Source organism: Prionailurus bengalensis, chromosome B3 (assembly GCF_016509475.1).
Source record: "Prionailurus bengalensis isolate Pbe53 chromosome B3, Fcat_Pben_1.1_paternal_pri, whole genome shotgun sequence".
Taxonomy (NCBI): domain Eukaryota; kingdom Metazoa; phylum Chordata; class Mammalia; order Carnivora; family Felidae; genus Prionailurus; species Prionailurus bengalensis.
In genome coordinates, this window is record NC_057355.1 from 48,321,895 (window position 1) to 48,338,780 (window position 16,886).

The window sequence follows — 16,886 nt, forward strand, 5'->3', positions numbered from 1 at the left end:
ACATTTTATCTTAACTGAGCCAAACTTCCTGTAGGATATTATATGACCCATGGGTGACCCTCAGGGATTCTAAACTTCATTAATTTATATTTATATGTTTGACAGATGTACCCATGTGTGTGTTTCTGGGTCTACAACTTTTATCAAACTCTTTTACTAATTATTAAAGATTTAAAATTGCCACTAATGTCTTCGTATTGTTCTAGTCGCAAACCGTCTTTTTGGACATTAATTCTCCAGTCATATGATCTATCCCTTGTGGTTTTATGTTATCTGAAGATGAAACAAATATTTCATCATATTTTTGTCTAATTCACTGATCTAAAAATGAAATGGAGGAACTTTCTACTTCTAGCAATTTTTAGACAAAGTGATTCCAATAATTGCTCCCTCTGAGAACAGGTTATCTGGAGAAAGTATAAAAGCCAGATCTGGGAAAGAAGAAAACCTGAATGGTAAGCTTGGCATTTGAAGCTGCATTTCTTTTGGAAGCTTTGCTGATTCCAAAAGTATGGCTGAGAGTTAAGAACTGAAGTAGAGCTTAGCCAATAAGCATATGGCAAGGTGTTCAACATTTTGATAAACTTTATGTTTAAGATTTTTGCACCTTCGTGTATGTTTTACTTCACTAATACAGAATTCAATTTGATTTTATTAGAAAGAAACAGATGAAGAGAGTCATGTGCAAGCAGGCCAGTGGAAAATATCCAGAATGAAGCAGAGAGAGACAAAAAGATAGAAAAATACAAAAGAAAGCTTGAAAGAGATAAGGGCTATGATGGAAATTCTAACAGATGTATGATTTTAGCTCTGGTAGTAGAAATAGAAGAGGATGATGCAAAAACAGTATTTGAAGAGATACTGGCCAAGAATGTCCAAAAATGATAAAAGACATAAAGCCACAGATGAAAACACAACAAATGTTGAAGACCATACCTGTACTCATCCTAGTCAAACTTTTGAAATCCAACAATAAATAAAACTATGAAAATCACAAAAGCAGCCCCTCAAAAGACTATTACGTTCAAAGGAGCAACAATCAGAAGTACAACTCGATTTTGACAGTAACAGTGAAAACGAGAAGTCCATGTATTGAAAGGACTGAAAGAAAATAATGGCCCATCTAGAATGCTATATTTTTGAAAATTTTCTTCAAATTTAAGGCAGACGTCATTCAGCTGAGTGCTTTTTCAAATAGTGTGTCAAAACTGCTAAGAGTTTTTAATTTTGTGCATAAGCCGTGATGGAATTGTGACTGACGTGCATTAAGGGACCAGTTTTCTGATCAGTGTTTTCATCTGCAAATTGGCAGTTCTCAAATCAAGGAAATGTTTGCAGTGGTACTCAAAATACATCCTAAGTGATTAAAAACCATGTATAGTAAGATTAGCCTCTTTAAATCTAAAAGAAATGAATTTTTAAAACCCAAGGTAAATTTTTAAGGCTCATTGACATTTATTTTGAAAATAATTGACTTTGAAAGTCATGAGATTCTTTGTTATTTGATCTTTGAACACATGATTTTTTTTTTTTCAACATTTATTTATTTTTGGGACAGAGAGAGACAGAGCATGAACGGGGGAGGGGCAGAGAGAGAGGGAGACACAGAATCGGAAGCAGGCTCCAGGCTCTGAGCCATCAGCCCAGAGCCTGACGCGGGGCTCGAACTCACGGACCGCGAGATCGTGACCTGGCTGAAGTCGGACGCTTAACCGACTGCGCCACCCAGGCGCCCCTGAACACATGATTTTTTAATCCAAGAAAATATTTAAAAGACAGTTTAATTTTATCACTGCTTTTACCATGAGATGGGACAATCACTTCCTATTTTTATTTTTTTATTTTTTTTTTTGGTCACTTCCTATTTTTAGAAGTCTTTTTTAAAATTATACCACAGATCAGTAATTATATGTGTGATTAATAATTTCAGTTATTTAAAATTATTATGCTTAATTATATGATTAATTATACAATTTATAATTACATAATTAGCAGCTATACATGTACTATATAGTTAATATATAGTTTTATAAAAGCAAAAACAAGTATCTCATATATAATTGATAGTTAAGTTTAGCAAACACTGGCTCAAAGAGGAGACAGAGATAGGCTTCCCTTATTAAACACATAGCCACTTTGTTCCTGATGGCAGTACAGTTTGAACAGTCAAAGGTTCATAGCAACCAAGTGAATGCTGAATCAAGAAAAAGGCAACTTATAAATGGCAGCAAAGCTTTGTAGTTTTTTCATTTGTCCTTGCTCCATCCCCTCCCAGCTCTAAGGCAGGCTTGAAAGTAGTAGCCCATATTGTGAGTATCTGTCCCTCATTCTGGAGAGAGGAGAGCAGATGAGATCTTATTAGAAAATTATTATGTATGTATGTTTGAACCTGCCTGGTAGCTACCTGTAGGATTGACACAAGATGCTCATCTCTGTTACACATAACTCCTAACCAACTCAGACTAGAAAAGCAAATTACATCTCTGATAAGATTTTAATATCCTTGGGGCACCTGGGTGGCTCAGTCAGTTAAGTGTCTGACTTCTGCTCAGGTCATGATCTCATGGCTGCATCAGGCTCTGTGCTGATAGCTCGGAGTCTGGAGCCTGCTTCAGATTCTGTGTCTCCCTCTCTGTTTCTGCCCCTCCCTGTCCATTCTCTCTCTCTCTCTCTCTCTCTCTCTCAAAATAAACATTAAAAAACTTAAAAAAAAAGAATTTAATATCCAGAATATATAAATGATTCCTACAATTCAACAGTTTGGACATAGGCAAAGTACTTAAGAGATTTCTCCAAAGAAGACAGACAAGGGGCAATAAGCGCATGAAAAAAACACTCAACATCATTAAGTCATTAGGGAAATTAATAGGATAGCTTTAATAAAAAAATGGAAAGTAAATGCTGGTGAAGATGTGGATAAATTGGAACCCTTGGACATTGCTGGTAGGAACATAAAATGGTGTAAGCACTGTGGAAAATAGTTTGATGATTCTCAAAAAGTTAAATATAGAACTGCCATATGATCTATCTAGGTAGATACCCACAAGGATTGAAAATTGAGGCTTAATCAGATATTTGTACATTAATGTTTAATGCAGCATTATTCACAATAGCAAAAGGTTGGAACAACCTCGTTGTCCATCAACAACTTTGGTATGTATACACAGTGGAATATCATTCAGTTATGAAAAGGAATGAAGTTCTGATACATGCTACAATATGGCTGAACCTTGAAAGCAATATGTTAAGTGCAGTAAGCCAGACACAACAGGATAAATACTGTGTAAATCCACTTATGTGAAATAACTAGAACAGGTAAATTTATAGAGACAAAAAGTAGTTAGAGATTACCAGAGACTAGGAAAAGAGAGGAATGGGAAGTTACTGCTTAAATGAGTACAGCATTTCTATTTAGAATGATGAAAAAGTTTTAGAAATAGTGATGATGGTTGTAGAACATTGTGAATGAAACTAACACCACTGAATTGTTAAAATAGTTAAAATAGTTAAATTCTTAACTATTTAAAAATAGTTAACTTAACTATTTTAAAATAGTTAAAATAGTAAATTCTTAAAATAGTTAAAAATGGCAAATTTTTCTTTTTTGTATTGTACCACAATAAAAAAATTATAATATGAAAACCCTCAAACTTATGGGGTTTAGCTAAAGCTGTTGCTCAAGAGTAATTTATAATCTGCAATGACTATTAGAAATGAAGGCTCCATCTGGATATTAGAGAATGTACAGCAAATTTCCATCTGGAATGATTATAAAAAGAATGTAGGAAGAGAATAATAAGAGCAGAAACATGAATTAGAATGTAAACATAAAGTAGAATCAAAGCCAAGAATTGTGCCTTTAAAAAGGCTAATAAAATTGATTACCTCTGGTTAGAATGGTATAGTGTAAAAGAGAATGAATGCATAAATAACCAATTTTAGGAATGGATGATAAGATATCACTGTAGATCATACAAATGTTTACTAGATCATAGCAAGATATTGTGAATAATTTGATACAAATAAATTTGAAAATTAGATAAATTCTTAAATAGAACTGTTTACCAAACTGGCATATGTAGAAATAGAAACATAAATGTTTCTATAACTTTTAAAGATATTACACCTATAATTAACCTTTTTCACAAAGAAACCTACATAGCTAGGTGGTTGGTGAATTTTACCAAACATTCAAATAATAACCCTGATCTCACATAGTTTTGCAGAGTGGGAAAAGAAGAAACACTTTCCAATTGATTGTAATCAGATCAGTATCTGAGTAGGGTAAGAACCTTATAGACTAGTTTTTCTCTTGAGTTTAGCTACTGTAATCTGAAATTAGTTAATATCAAATCCAACAGTGTGTGAGAAAGATAAAAATCTGACTAAATTTAACTTATTCTAAGAATACAAAGTTGTTTTAACATTAGAAAATCAGTAAGTGTAATTCATCCGATGAACAGAATATAATAGAAAAACTGTATGAGCAGAAAAAACCAATTGGTAGAAATCAACATCACTCTAAGATTAAAAGAGGATTTGCAAATTAGGAATAAAAGGAGTTTACAGTAACATCATACTTAATGGCAAACATTAAACACTTTACTTATATTAAGAAGACAGGAATGCTTGCTATAACAACTTCTCTTAATAATTGTATTGGGGACACTAGCCAGTGCAATAAGGCAAGAAAAGTAAATGAAAGTTGTTAGGATTGGCAGTAAAGAAATAGAACTTTTATTATTACCAGATGATATGATTGTGTATCTAGAGAATCTAAAAGAATCTATGTATAAATTATAAGAATAAGTTCAGCAGTGTTGTTGGATGTTAAGTCAATATACAACATTAATTGTATTTCTGTAAATTAGCAACAATTAATGAAAGTTTTAAAATAATTTGTACAAGAGCATAGAAAAGTAAGTAACTAATGAAAGAGGTGTAAAACCTCAACACTGAAAAAAAAGCTATTATCAATAGAGTTTTTAAAAACCTAAATAATTGGAAGGATGTGCCATGTTTATAAAATTGAAGACTCAGTATTGTAAACATGTCAAACTGATTTATAAATTCAGGATAATCCTAATCAGAATCTCAGCCAGTATTGTTTATTATGACATTTGACAAGCTTATTCTAAAATGTATATGGAAATGCAAGGTACCTAGAATGGCTAAGACAATCTTTAAGAAGACCAAAATTGGAGACTTATTCTTTAGGATATGAATACTTATTATAAAGCTATAATAATTAAGATATTGTGGTTTTAGCACAGAATAAACAAATGGATTGATGAAATAGGATGGAGCAGATCTTTTCAACCAGAAAATTTAAACCCTAATGGCCTACAGCATCTGTAATGAATTAACTTACTTCCTGTGGATCTAAAACAATGCCTGCTATGTACTGTCTATGAGAGAATTAAAATGTAGACTCCGTTTTCTGTGAGGCTTAGTTCTCTTATGGAACCCCAGTTGAGGAATGATGGGATGGGATATTCAAAAATGGATCCATGCATATATACACACTTAAACTTTATGACACTGCAAATCCCTGGCACTACAATGGTAGTGCAGAACATTCAGAAATGGACATTTTTATAAAATGGTACTGCATCAATTAAATAGCCATATATACAAAAATGAACTTGATTTTTTACCTCACTCTACACACAGAATTCAATTCTTGAATGATTATAGTCTAAAAGTCAATGGTGAAACAAAATTTTGAGAGACTAACAAAAGAAAATAACTTTGTGCAGTAGGCAACATTTCTTAAAACATGACACATAAGTCATTGACAATGAAGAAACAGATGGGTGAATTAGAAAACTTCTCTTCATCTAAAGAAACAGCTATGAGTAAGTACAGACTGGAATAAAATATTTGCAATGATTGTAACTAACAAGAGACTTATATTAAGAACATACAAAGAACTCTTCTGTAACAAGAAGTAGACAATTTAGTCTAAAAGTGGGCAAAAAATTCTTGAACAAAAACTTCACAGAAGATGAATGACTTCACAGAAATGATTCAAACATATGAAAAGGTCTGAGTTTCATTTTATTAGGGAAACAAATTAAAACCACAGTGATATTTTACCCACAAGAGTGGTTAAAATGAAAAAGAATGACACGACTAAAAAGTGTTGCTGGGATGTGTAGCAGTGGGAGTACTGAAGCACTATGAGTGTAAATCTCTGTACAGAGCAGAAAGCTGGCATTTTCTATGAAATTTGAATACAGCCTACCCTGTGACTCAGAAATCTCATTCCTAGGTATATATCCAATAGAAATCTGTGCATTTGTCCTTCAAATGAAAGTCATTTATTTGCATGTTAGTTGTTTGGAATTTGATGCACTTTGTTTTGGAGAGGTAATATTATAAATTGGGATTGGGTATGTACATTGGCTTACTAATATTAGTACCTAACTCTAATCCAACAAAAACTCTTGTAAATATGTCAGCTCCTTAGAGTAAAATATGTGGACTAACCTAGAAACTTAATCCTCATTTATATTATTACTTTTTGAAAGAAGGCAATCTTGTGTCCCATACATTTACAACTACAACAGTGAGGGCAAGAAGGACACATCACAACACCAAGAATAGCTCTCTTCCCTACCCATGATTATCTCTTTGGAGGTTTAGGGTACTTCTAAATTGTTTATAATTAGGTGAGTGTCTCTGTTCTAGTAAGAATTAAGATGTGCTTTAAAATTTTTTTTTAAATTTAACTTAATTTTTTGAAACAGCATGCACAAGTCAAGGAAGGGGAGAGGGAGAGGGTGACAGAGAATCTTAAGCAGGCTCCATGATCCACACAGGGGCTCCCATGACCTTGGGATCATGATCTGAGCTGAAATTAAGAATCAGATGCTCAGCTTATAGAGCCACCCCAGTGCCCCAAGATGTGCTTCTAAGTGACATCTAAGTACCCTTCCAACTCAGAATTCTCATATTCAGAAATATGACTGGCACATTAAAATGAAAAGTTGTGTATGACATATTATTTTCCACTATAGTTAGGGAAGGGATAGATTGAAAAGCAGTTCAGAGGTTTTCTGAGGGTGATCCTCATTTTTAACAGGTAAGTAAACAAGCCCAGAGAAGTGAAGCAAACTTGCCCATGGTCATTCCTCTCCATCATTAATCATCAAAAAATAGTCATGGCTTTCAGAGTGTTTACAACCCCTCCACTATAGTTCTTGTAGCTCAATAGTGTCAGTAGCTGGACAGAAATTTTAACCAATATTGCTAAAGCATCTTCTCTGAGTCAGGCACTGGCAAAAAGATTTTTAGTGATGATTATTGGAAATAAAACAGTTGTTTTGTCTGGAAAATTAATTATAATGCCTCATTTTCATTCTGATTTTTCTTTGGATGGAGAGAGAAAAGAGTATTACTTTCAAGATATTTAATATAAATATACATTTAGAAAAAAATTATTTTAAATTTCAGGTACAGATTTTTAAGATGAAAATGTGGTCCTCAATTTTAAATTTCTGTCTTTTTTTTTTTTAAACAGTATTGAGCTCAGAGAATTGGAGAAGAAATTAAAAGCAGCCTACATGAATAAAGAAAGGGCAGCTCAGATTGCAGAGAAGGATGCCATTAAACATGAGCAAATGGTAATCATGTTTCTGGTCATTATGTTTTCTATATTTTTAGCTTCATTTAGAAAATCAACAATAGACCAATTTTTTGAAAATTGCTACATACTATGAAGAATTTACACTGCTAGATTTCTTAAATACTTTTATGCTTTTCAGATCCTTAAGGTATAGAAACTCAGAAGTTATTCAATAGTGAGCCTTGTTTAATTTAATATTAGAGCCTTTCAGAGACACAAAGAATGTGGTTGCTGTTTAGAATGAATAGCTATACTCAGTAAGTCTGAGCATTCTTTGTGGTCTCTGACTGATAATTCTTTGACAAACCAATACAGTACAAGTTGTTAGTGTGATCAATTCATTTTAGAATGTTACAAGGTTTTTCATTTGTTAAATGTTTTAAAAAGTGAAGTATTTTATAATTTTAAGCAGGAAACTTTCGTGTTTTGTAAGTAGCTATCTCTTTATCTTTCTCCTCTATGTTTATTCCCTTTTCTAACTCCTGACATACTGCCAGATTCAGGGCAAGAGTTACTCTTGGGCAAAGGAGTTTTAGACACACTCACTAGTGGTGCTACAGTAAATGTAAAATAGGGTTTATTGAGTTAATTCTGAAAAGCAGCGTGCACACCATCACTTGAGCCCTCATGGTCCCCTGGAAAGGCTAGACATAGATGAAAAGGTCTGATTGCAATAGTACACAATCTTATAAGTTCTTTTCTCTCGTTTCTCTATTAATACATAGAGCATTTTGGTTGTAGAGTTTCCTCTCTCTTGGATCCCTTTCAAGGATTATAAGCTATTAAAGAGAAGAGGTAGAGGAAAATGTTGTGGCTTTTAAAGTTATATTTTAGGTTAAAAAGATAAAACAAGTTGCAGAAAAATCAAGTTGGAGAGAAATACACATCACAGACCGTCTTTATTTTTTAAAAACTGTATATTACCATATGTGTATATATATCAACACATATATGTTGATGCACACATACAATTAGAGGAATAATATCAAAATACTTAACCAGCACAATGCAACATAGGCATCTCATAAGAATAGATGCTGGCCACAGTGATGTGCATGCATGTGTGTTAGTATAGGAAAGTCTGAAGGGTTGCACAGCATGCTGTTAACTGGGATTGACTTTCGCATGGCAGGTGCTAGGAGAGCATGAGGAGACCTCATTTCCTAAGCCATGTAGTTCTTTTCTACCCTTTCAAAAATAAAGTGGAACTGGGGCAACTTGGTGGCTCAGTTGGTTAAGCTGAGCTAAGAGTTGGTCCAACTCTTGATTTTGGCTTAGGTCATGATCTCATGCTTCGTGAGATCAACCCCACATCTTTGTGAGATTTTCTCTCTCCCTCTCTGCTCCTCCCCTCATGTTCTCTCTTTCTTTCTCTCTCAAAATAAATAAAATTAAAAACAAAAATAAAGTAGAACATAAACAGTGTACTCTTTGACCAGTAGTTTGCAGTTTTATTCTGATCATTGAAGTTTTTCCAGGTAGTTGTACATTTAAGTCTGACTCCTGAAAGAATTGCCACTATTTTCTAAATAAAGTGAGTCCACAAAAATTAAAGTCAAATAGTCCTACAACTTGACTAGGTGTCGAGATACCTAGGTGCCAATATGGGCTCTGTCTGTCTGAGCTTTAGTCTTCTTAAATCTGTGAAATGAGAACATTGTATGTCTATTAAGTGTGTGGCAGTGTGTACAGAAATGTTTTTGTCATTTCACATTTTTTTAAAGAACCCAATGCAACACGTGCTAAGAAAGTAGAAGAGAAAGAATTTTGGTCAAGTCATAGTCATAGTGTATATGTTAAAAGCCTCAATTAGATTAGGAATGGCATTCACATTCGCATTTTAATCTTTTCTTGTCTATTTGATGCTATTTGGTATGTGATCATAATGGTCGAGGGTAATAAAAATTGCCTCAATATATTTAATTTACAACTTATTTTGTTAAGTGATTTCAAAATGCTCAAAACAAATAAGAGGTTTAACCTAGTTAAGAAGTAAGATTGTCTCTAACTCAGGGAATAGTCTTGAATGAGTGAATGAAAAGCTACAGAAAACAGGCACAATGATATATGTGACTCTTTTAAGTTAAAGTGATTATAAAGGGCATTTAATAAGTGAGAAATGAGAGACTTCAAAGGCTGGTGGCAAGAAAGAAAGTTTAGGCTGAGAGAAACTTCAGAGTTGCTCAGAGCTGGTTAATAGGAGACTTGTCTGAAAAAGAGTACAATCCTTACTGTAAAGGGCAGCTGATACATAATGGAGCTAAAAATTGCCTACATGACTATTAAATAAAAGGAAAAGATTACTACTGCTTTTTTTAAAAAAACGGTTATTAATAAAGTACTTCTAATTTTTTCAAATTTTTGCTGTTTTTCAAATGCGGAGTTTTTCTAATTTTCTCGCACGTGGAGTTATTAGTTACACTTATCTTGTATTTCCTTGAGATCTACTTGAAGGAATGGGAAAGCATCTTTAGGGTTTGACTCATCATTCAAACCCTTCAAGTAACAGTGACTTACCTTTGCATTTACCTGGACAGATGAAAATAACTTATGCAGTACACTTTATAATATTCAATTTCACCTGTTTTGAAATATTCTATCATACTGCACTCACATTTGAAAGTAGAAAGATGAATTTTGTTTTCATAACAGAAACGTGATGCTGAAATAGCCAAAATCATGATGGAAGAACACGAGAGAGCAATAAAGGAAGAGAATGCTGCAGAGTACAAACGGAATAAAGTAAAAGCACAGTATTATCTTGACTTGGAGAAACAACTTGAGGAACAAGAAAGGAAAAAGCAGGAAGCTTATGAGCAGTTACTGAAAGAGAAACTCATGATTGATGAAATTGTTAGGAAAATCTATGAAGAAGATCAATTGTAAGTTTATCCCAGTTTCTTTACATGCCTAAAAATTGAGATGAGATTTATGTCAGGCTTGTTGTGAAGAGGAGAAGCACCTGAACAGTGCTGAATACATACTAAGTCCTCAGGAAGTATTACGATCACATAAACGGAGTCCAACTCCTGTTTATCTTTGTGAGCATGATAATTATCTGGTAACAAATGCTTGTTAAGTAACAGAATGATTAAACCTTTGTGTTCCTTAAATGTGCCCATATCGTGTCAGAGGACTTGTCTTCTGATCATTTCTTTGCTAGAAGACTGAAGTGTAGTGTACTGCTAGGCTTATGTAAACAGGTTGGTGCCTTTCTGAAGTGAGAGGCATAAAACTTCATTAATAGGTTAGAGGAAAGGTATAAGTAGTATTTTACTTGGAAAATTCATACCTGTCATTATATTTAGCAGTACATAGTGGACACTCAAAATGTTTGTGGTATGAATGAATGAATAAACTATAAATAGAAAGGCTGTTTTTTCCCACATTATCAACTGAAGGAAATGACACATTTTTATATTTATATTATTTCTTGTACTATAAAACTGTACTCAACTATTGCTTTTTTAGGGAAAGACAACAAAAGTTAGAAAAAATGAATGTAACTCGAAGGTACATAGAAGAGTTTCAGAAAGAGCAGGCTCTCTGGAGAAAAAAGAAACGTGAGGAGATGGAAGAAGAAAACAGAAAAATCATAGAGTTTGCCAACATGCAGCAACAAAGAGAAGAAGATCGAATGGCAAAAGTTCAAGAAAATGAGGAAAAAAGGCTGCAGCTGCAGAATATGGTATTAAAATAGCCACTTCTTTAACATTGGAGAAATTCAGAAATACTTGATATAGAATTTGTTTCTTATTAATGTTTGTGTGTTTCTTTAAAAATTTAATAGCTGACTCAGAAATTGGAAGAAATGCTGCGGCAACGTGAAGATTTGGAACAAGTGAGACAAGAATTATACCAGGAAGAACAAGCTGAAATACATAAGATGAAACTAAAAGTAAGTTTTGGAAATGGAAAGAATGATTAACATAGAGAAGAATATCATTTTGAGATGAAGCAGTAGAAAAATAGTAGATTTAAACCCAGCCATATTGATAATTACATTATGTGTAAATAGCATAATCACTGCAATTAAAAGAGAAATTTTCAGGCTGGATAAAAAAGTCATACCTAGGTAACAGTTCACAAACTGCATAGAAAGTATGATTCAACTGTGTTATCTATAAGACACACAATTTAAATATGAAGACATATAGTTTAAAAACAAAAGGATGGAGAGAGATATACTAAACACTAATCAAAAGCAAGTGGTGTTGGAAATCATGGTAAATTCAGTTAGAGGATATAATAGTCCTAAAGGGTGGATGAACCTAAATAAAGCTTTAAAATGCATGAAGTAAAACTGAAAGGAGAGAGAGACAAATCCATAATTATAGTTGAAGATTTCAGTATCCCTTCTCATTAATACATAGAATAAGTAGTCAGAAAACCACAGGATATGGTGTTCAACAGCATCAAAAACCTTGACCACAAGTCAAGATGATTGGCCAGTTTTCTAATTGTGTTGTTAATTTATCGTAGAGTTTTGAGAGTTCTTTATGTATTATAGATATTAGTCATTTGTCAGGTATGTGGGTTTCATATATTTTCTCTTGGTCTATAGCTTGTTTTTTATCTTTTTAACAGGGTCGTCTTCCAAGCAAATGTTTTCAGTTTCTCTGAGGTCCAATTTGCTAATTTCCTTTTTTTTAGATCATACTTTGGTATCAATTCTAGGAAGTCTTTGCTTAGATCCTGAAGAATTTCTCCTTTTTTTCCTAAAACTTTTTTCCTTTTCCATTTAAGTCTGTGATCTATTTTCAGTTAATATTTTGTGTGGGATGTGAAACTTAGGTCAAAGTTTTTTGCTTTTAGATATTCAGTTGCTCTACATCATTTGTTGAAAAGATTTTCTATCCTACATTGAATTGCTTTTGCAACTTTATTAAAACACAGTTAAGTATATTTGTATGGATCTGTTCCTGGGATCTCTATTTTGTTCTGTTGATCTATGTATCTGTCCCTCCACCAATACCAGACAGTTTTGGTTACTGTAGCTATATAATGCTTCAAATTTGCTTTAGCAAATACATATTTAAAAAAATTTTTTTTAATGTTTATTTATTTTTGAGACAGAGAGAGACAGAGCATGAATGGGGGAGGGTCAGAGAGAAAGGGAGACACAGAATCTGAAACAGGCTTCAGGCTCTGAGCTGTCAGCACAGAGCCCGACGCGGGGCTTGAACTCAGACCATGAGATCATGACCTGAGCCAAAGTCGGACACTTAACTGACTGAGCCACCCAGGCACCCCAGCCTTTCCATACATATTTTTGGATAATCTTGTCTCTAAGTACAAGTAAGTCTTCTGGGATTTTGAGAGGAATTGCATTAAATCTAAGTATCAATTTGGGGAGAACTGACGTGTTCACTGTTGAGTCTACCAGTCCATGAACATAGTATAATTCTCCATTTATTTAGATCATCTTTGTATTTTTTCTTGTGTTTCATAGTTTTCATCATACAAATCCTGTATGTGCTTTGTTTTTATATTTAAGTATTTCTTTTTTTTGCATAATTGTAAATGGAATTTTAGTTTTAATTTCAGTGTCCATGGACTCATTACTAGTGAATTCACTTTTTTTATATTTATCTTGTATCTCACAACTTTGCTGTATTCATTTAGTACTGTAGGAGTTGTTTTTCTTTTTTTTTTTTTTAACCTACCCAGTTATGTTTTCTGAGAATAGGGACAGTTTTAATTCTTTTTTATCTGTATCCTTTTTATTTCCTTTTCTTGCCTTACTGTTCTGGCTAAAACTTCTAGCATTGTCTACCACTGTGATGAGTAAGAGTGATGATGATGAGATAGATATCGGGTTTCTTTGTTGTCTATCTTCAGGGAAAGCATTTTGTTAACTGTAGTTCTGTAGATAGATGCTCTTTATTAAGTTGAGGAAGTTCTCTTCTAACCCTATTTTCTGAAGATTTTTATCATGAAGAGATATGAAGTTTGTCAAATGCTTTTTTATATCTATAGATATAGATATCTATATCTATCTATGTAGATATCTATTTATATCTATAGATAAGGTTGTGTGTTTTTTCTTTACTTTGGCGGGTTACATTTATTTTTTTTTTTAATATTGAACCAGTCTGATCACTGGAATAAATCCCACTTTGCATTGGTGTATAAGTCTTTTAATATATGGCTGGATTCTATTTTCTAATATTATGCTAAGGATGTTTTCATCCATATTCATGAGGAATATTGCTTTTTAGTTTTCTGTTTTCATATTGGTATCAGGGTATTATGATCTTCATAAAATAAATGCAGAAGTGTTCCCTCCTCTTATGTTTTCTGGAAGATTATGTAAAATTGGTTTTAATGCTTTGTTAAAATGTTTGGTAGTCTTTTCCAATGAAACCATCTGGCCCTGGAGTTTTATTTTTGAGAGCTTTAAATTATTAATTCAGTGTCCTTAATAGTTATAGATTAATTCACATGATCTTATTTCATATTTGGTTACTATTAGTGACTTGTGTTTGAGAAAGTGATCCATTTTGTCTAAGTTGTCAAACGTGTATGTAGAATTATTCATACTGTTCCCTTATTATCCTTTTGATGTCTGCAGGGTCTCCAGTGCTATCCCATGTTTCATTCCTGATATTGGTAATTTGTTTCTTTGTTTTTTTGGTCACTCTTGCCTTAGGTTTTTCAAGTTAACTGGCTTTTATTATCAGTTTTCTTAAAGTATAATTGACATATAAACTTGTAAGATATTTAAAGTATTATGGTGATTTGATATATGTTTATTTTGGGTAATGATTCTCCCATCTAGTTAATACATCTATCACCTCACATAATTATTTTTTTAATTTCTTTTTGAAGAGAGCACTTAAGTTGGACTTTTAGCAAATTTCACTTATATAATACAGTGTTATTCACTTTAATCACCACATTTTACATTAGATCTTCAGGCCCTATGGCTGAACTTTGTACCCATTATCAACCTCTTTCTATTTCCCCTACCCTCCAGTTTATTATTTTCTGTCTCATTATATACAAAGATGAACTCAAAATAAGTGTGACAAACCAAAAGGATGAAACTACAAAATTTCTAGAAGAAAACAGAGGAGAAAGTCTTTACGACCTTGAGAAGGGTGAAGATTTTTTTGGTACAGTAAAAAAGGCATGATCCATAAAGGAAAAAGTTGCAAATTGGGTTTCATCAAAACTAACAATTTCCTAACACCGTTAGGAAAATGTAAATGCAAGCCACAATCTGGGAAATAGTATTCTGTATGTGTATCTTACAAAAACCTTTTATTCAGAATATAAAAAGAACACTTATAACTCAATAATAGAATAATAAAGAACTATTTTTTTAATAAGCAAGAAGTTTGAACAAAGACTTCATACAACAAATACATGAATAGCCAAGTATGCAATAGATTGTTGGTTATTAGCATTATTTTTAATATTTTTCACCTATAACAAAACATCATTTTAGATAAACTTTTTCATCAGTGAGGAGGAAATAGTTACCATGTATTGATATCAAAACCCTGTTGGGTGTATATTCTTAATGATTACTGCATGTAAGAATGTAAATATAGGGGCACCTGGGTGGCTCAGTTGGTTAAGTGTCCGACTTCGGCTCAGGTCATGATCTTGTGGTTCGTGGGTTCAAGTTCCACGTTGGGCTCTGTGCTGACAGCTTAGAGCCTGGAGCCTACTCCGGATTCTGTGTCTCCCTCTCTCTCTGCCCCTCCCCCGTTCATTCTCTCTCTCTGTCTCTCTCTCTCCCTCTCTCAAAAATAATACATTAAAATTTTTTTTAAATGTAAAATATGTACATTTCTTTTTAAAAACAACTTAATGTAATCCATTTATATATACCTAATATCAAATTACCCAAAAAAGTTAAGAATAAAATGATGGATGAACATGTAACAGGTATACATGGACCAAGGGGAAGCAAATAGGCAAGGTTAGCATCAGATAGATAGAACATCAAATGAATCCCAGATATCACAGATGAAAGGTACAGTTGACATTGAGGGTATTACAGGATAAACATTTAATCTTCTATGTAACATTGCATTGAAGTACATAACTTTAAAATTTTTTTAATGTTTTATTTATTTTTGAGAGACAGAGAGACAGAGTGCAAGCAGGGGAAGGGCAGAGAGAGAGAGGGAGACGCAGAATCTGAAGCAGGCTCCGGTCTCTGAGCTGACAGCACAGAGCCCAACGTGGGGCTCAAACTCACAAACCGTGAGATCATGACCTGAGCCAAAAGTCAATGCTTAATTGACTGAGCCACCCAGGCGCCCCTGAAGTACATAACTTTAAAAGCTATTAAACTTCCAAAGAAAATTTACCAGAATAATACAAGGGGAAATGGTATTTATTATCACTAGAAATTAATGACAAATATTTTCATCTTCTATCTGACAATCTAAAAATTATTTTCAGTTTTTATTGGTTAAAGAGGAAATTTGTAGGTAATTTAGAGGATGAGATTAGTACACATCAAAATCTTATCAGATTTATAAAACTGATCTCTGAGGCAATTAATCTTTAAAAATTTTTTTTTATATTTTATTTTTTTAATGTATCTCCAAATTAGTTAGCATTTGTGCAACCATGATTTCAGGAGTAGATTCCTTAATTCCCCTTACCCATTTAGCCCATCCTCACTCCCACAACCCCTCTAGTAACCCTCTGTTTTCCATATTTAAGAGTCTCTTATGTTTTGTCCCCCTCTCTGTTTTTATATTATTTTTGCTTCCCTTCCCTTATGTTCGTCTGTTTTGTATCTTAAAGTTGAGGCAATTAATTTTTAACAAGAAATATTAGAAAAAATTATCCAGGCAGCCAACTCAGTAACTTAGAAAAACAATACAAATTCAAGTATGGGGCAAGAATATGGAAGGAAATCATAAAGATACAAGTGGAAATTTACCAAAATCAAGAAAACATATTAGAATTAATTAATACAATTATTTAGTATTGGGTGGTAAAGCTTTTACTCTGGAAAAACATACTAAAAAGGAAAGCAAAAACAAAACTAGAAAGACTAAAAGGTCTGTAAAGAAAAAAGATTAGAAAATAATGAACGGTCATTCAATTGTATACTTATAAAATGGGACAATCTTAATGGTACTATTTTCTGCATTAAAAGTATAGTGATTTCAAAAAATGTAGAAAAAGCCAAAATAAGATTACTAAGGATATATCCCATGTGAAAAGCTTGCTGTGCCCTGCCTCATACCCTCTTAGCCTCACCTCTAATTTCAGTGACAGCTGT

At 33.1% G+C, this 16,886-nt stretch overlaps 1 protein-coding gene across 1 annotated transcript in view; it reads left to right on the top strand.

Moving 5' to 3' along the window:
* The window catches only part of MNS1 (meiosis specific nuclear structural 1), a 48,198-nt gene that overhangs the window by 19,748 nt on the left and 11,564 nt on the right, over positions 1–16,886 (top strand). The window contains exons 4-7 of the mRNA XM_043555356.1: positions 7,526–7,628; positions 10,283–10,512; positions 11,102–11,318; positions 11,421–11,528. Of these exons, the coding sequence (XP_043411291.1) occupies positions 7,526–7,628; positions 10,283–10,512; positions 11,102–11,318; positions 11,421–11,528 (658 nt within the window). The remainder of the gene's footprint in view (positions 1–7,525; positions 7,629–10,282; positions 10,513–11,101; positions 11,319–11,420; positions 11,529–16,886) is intronic.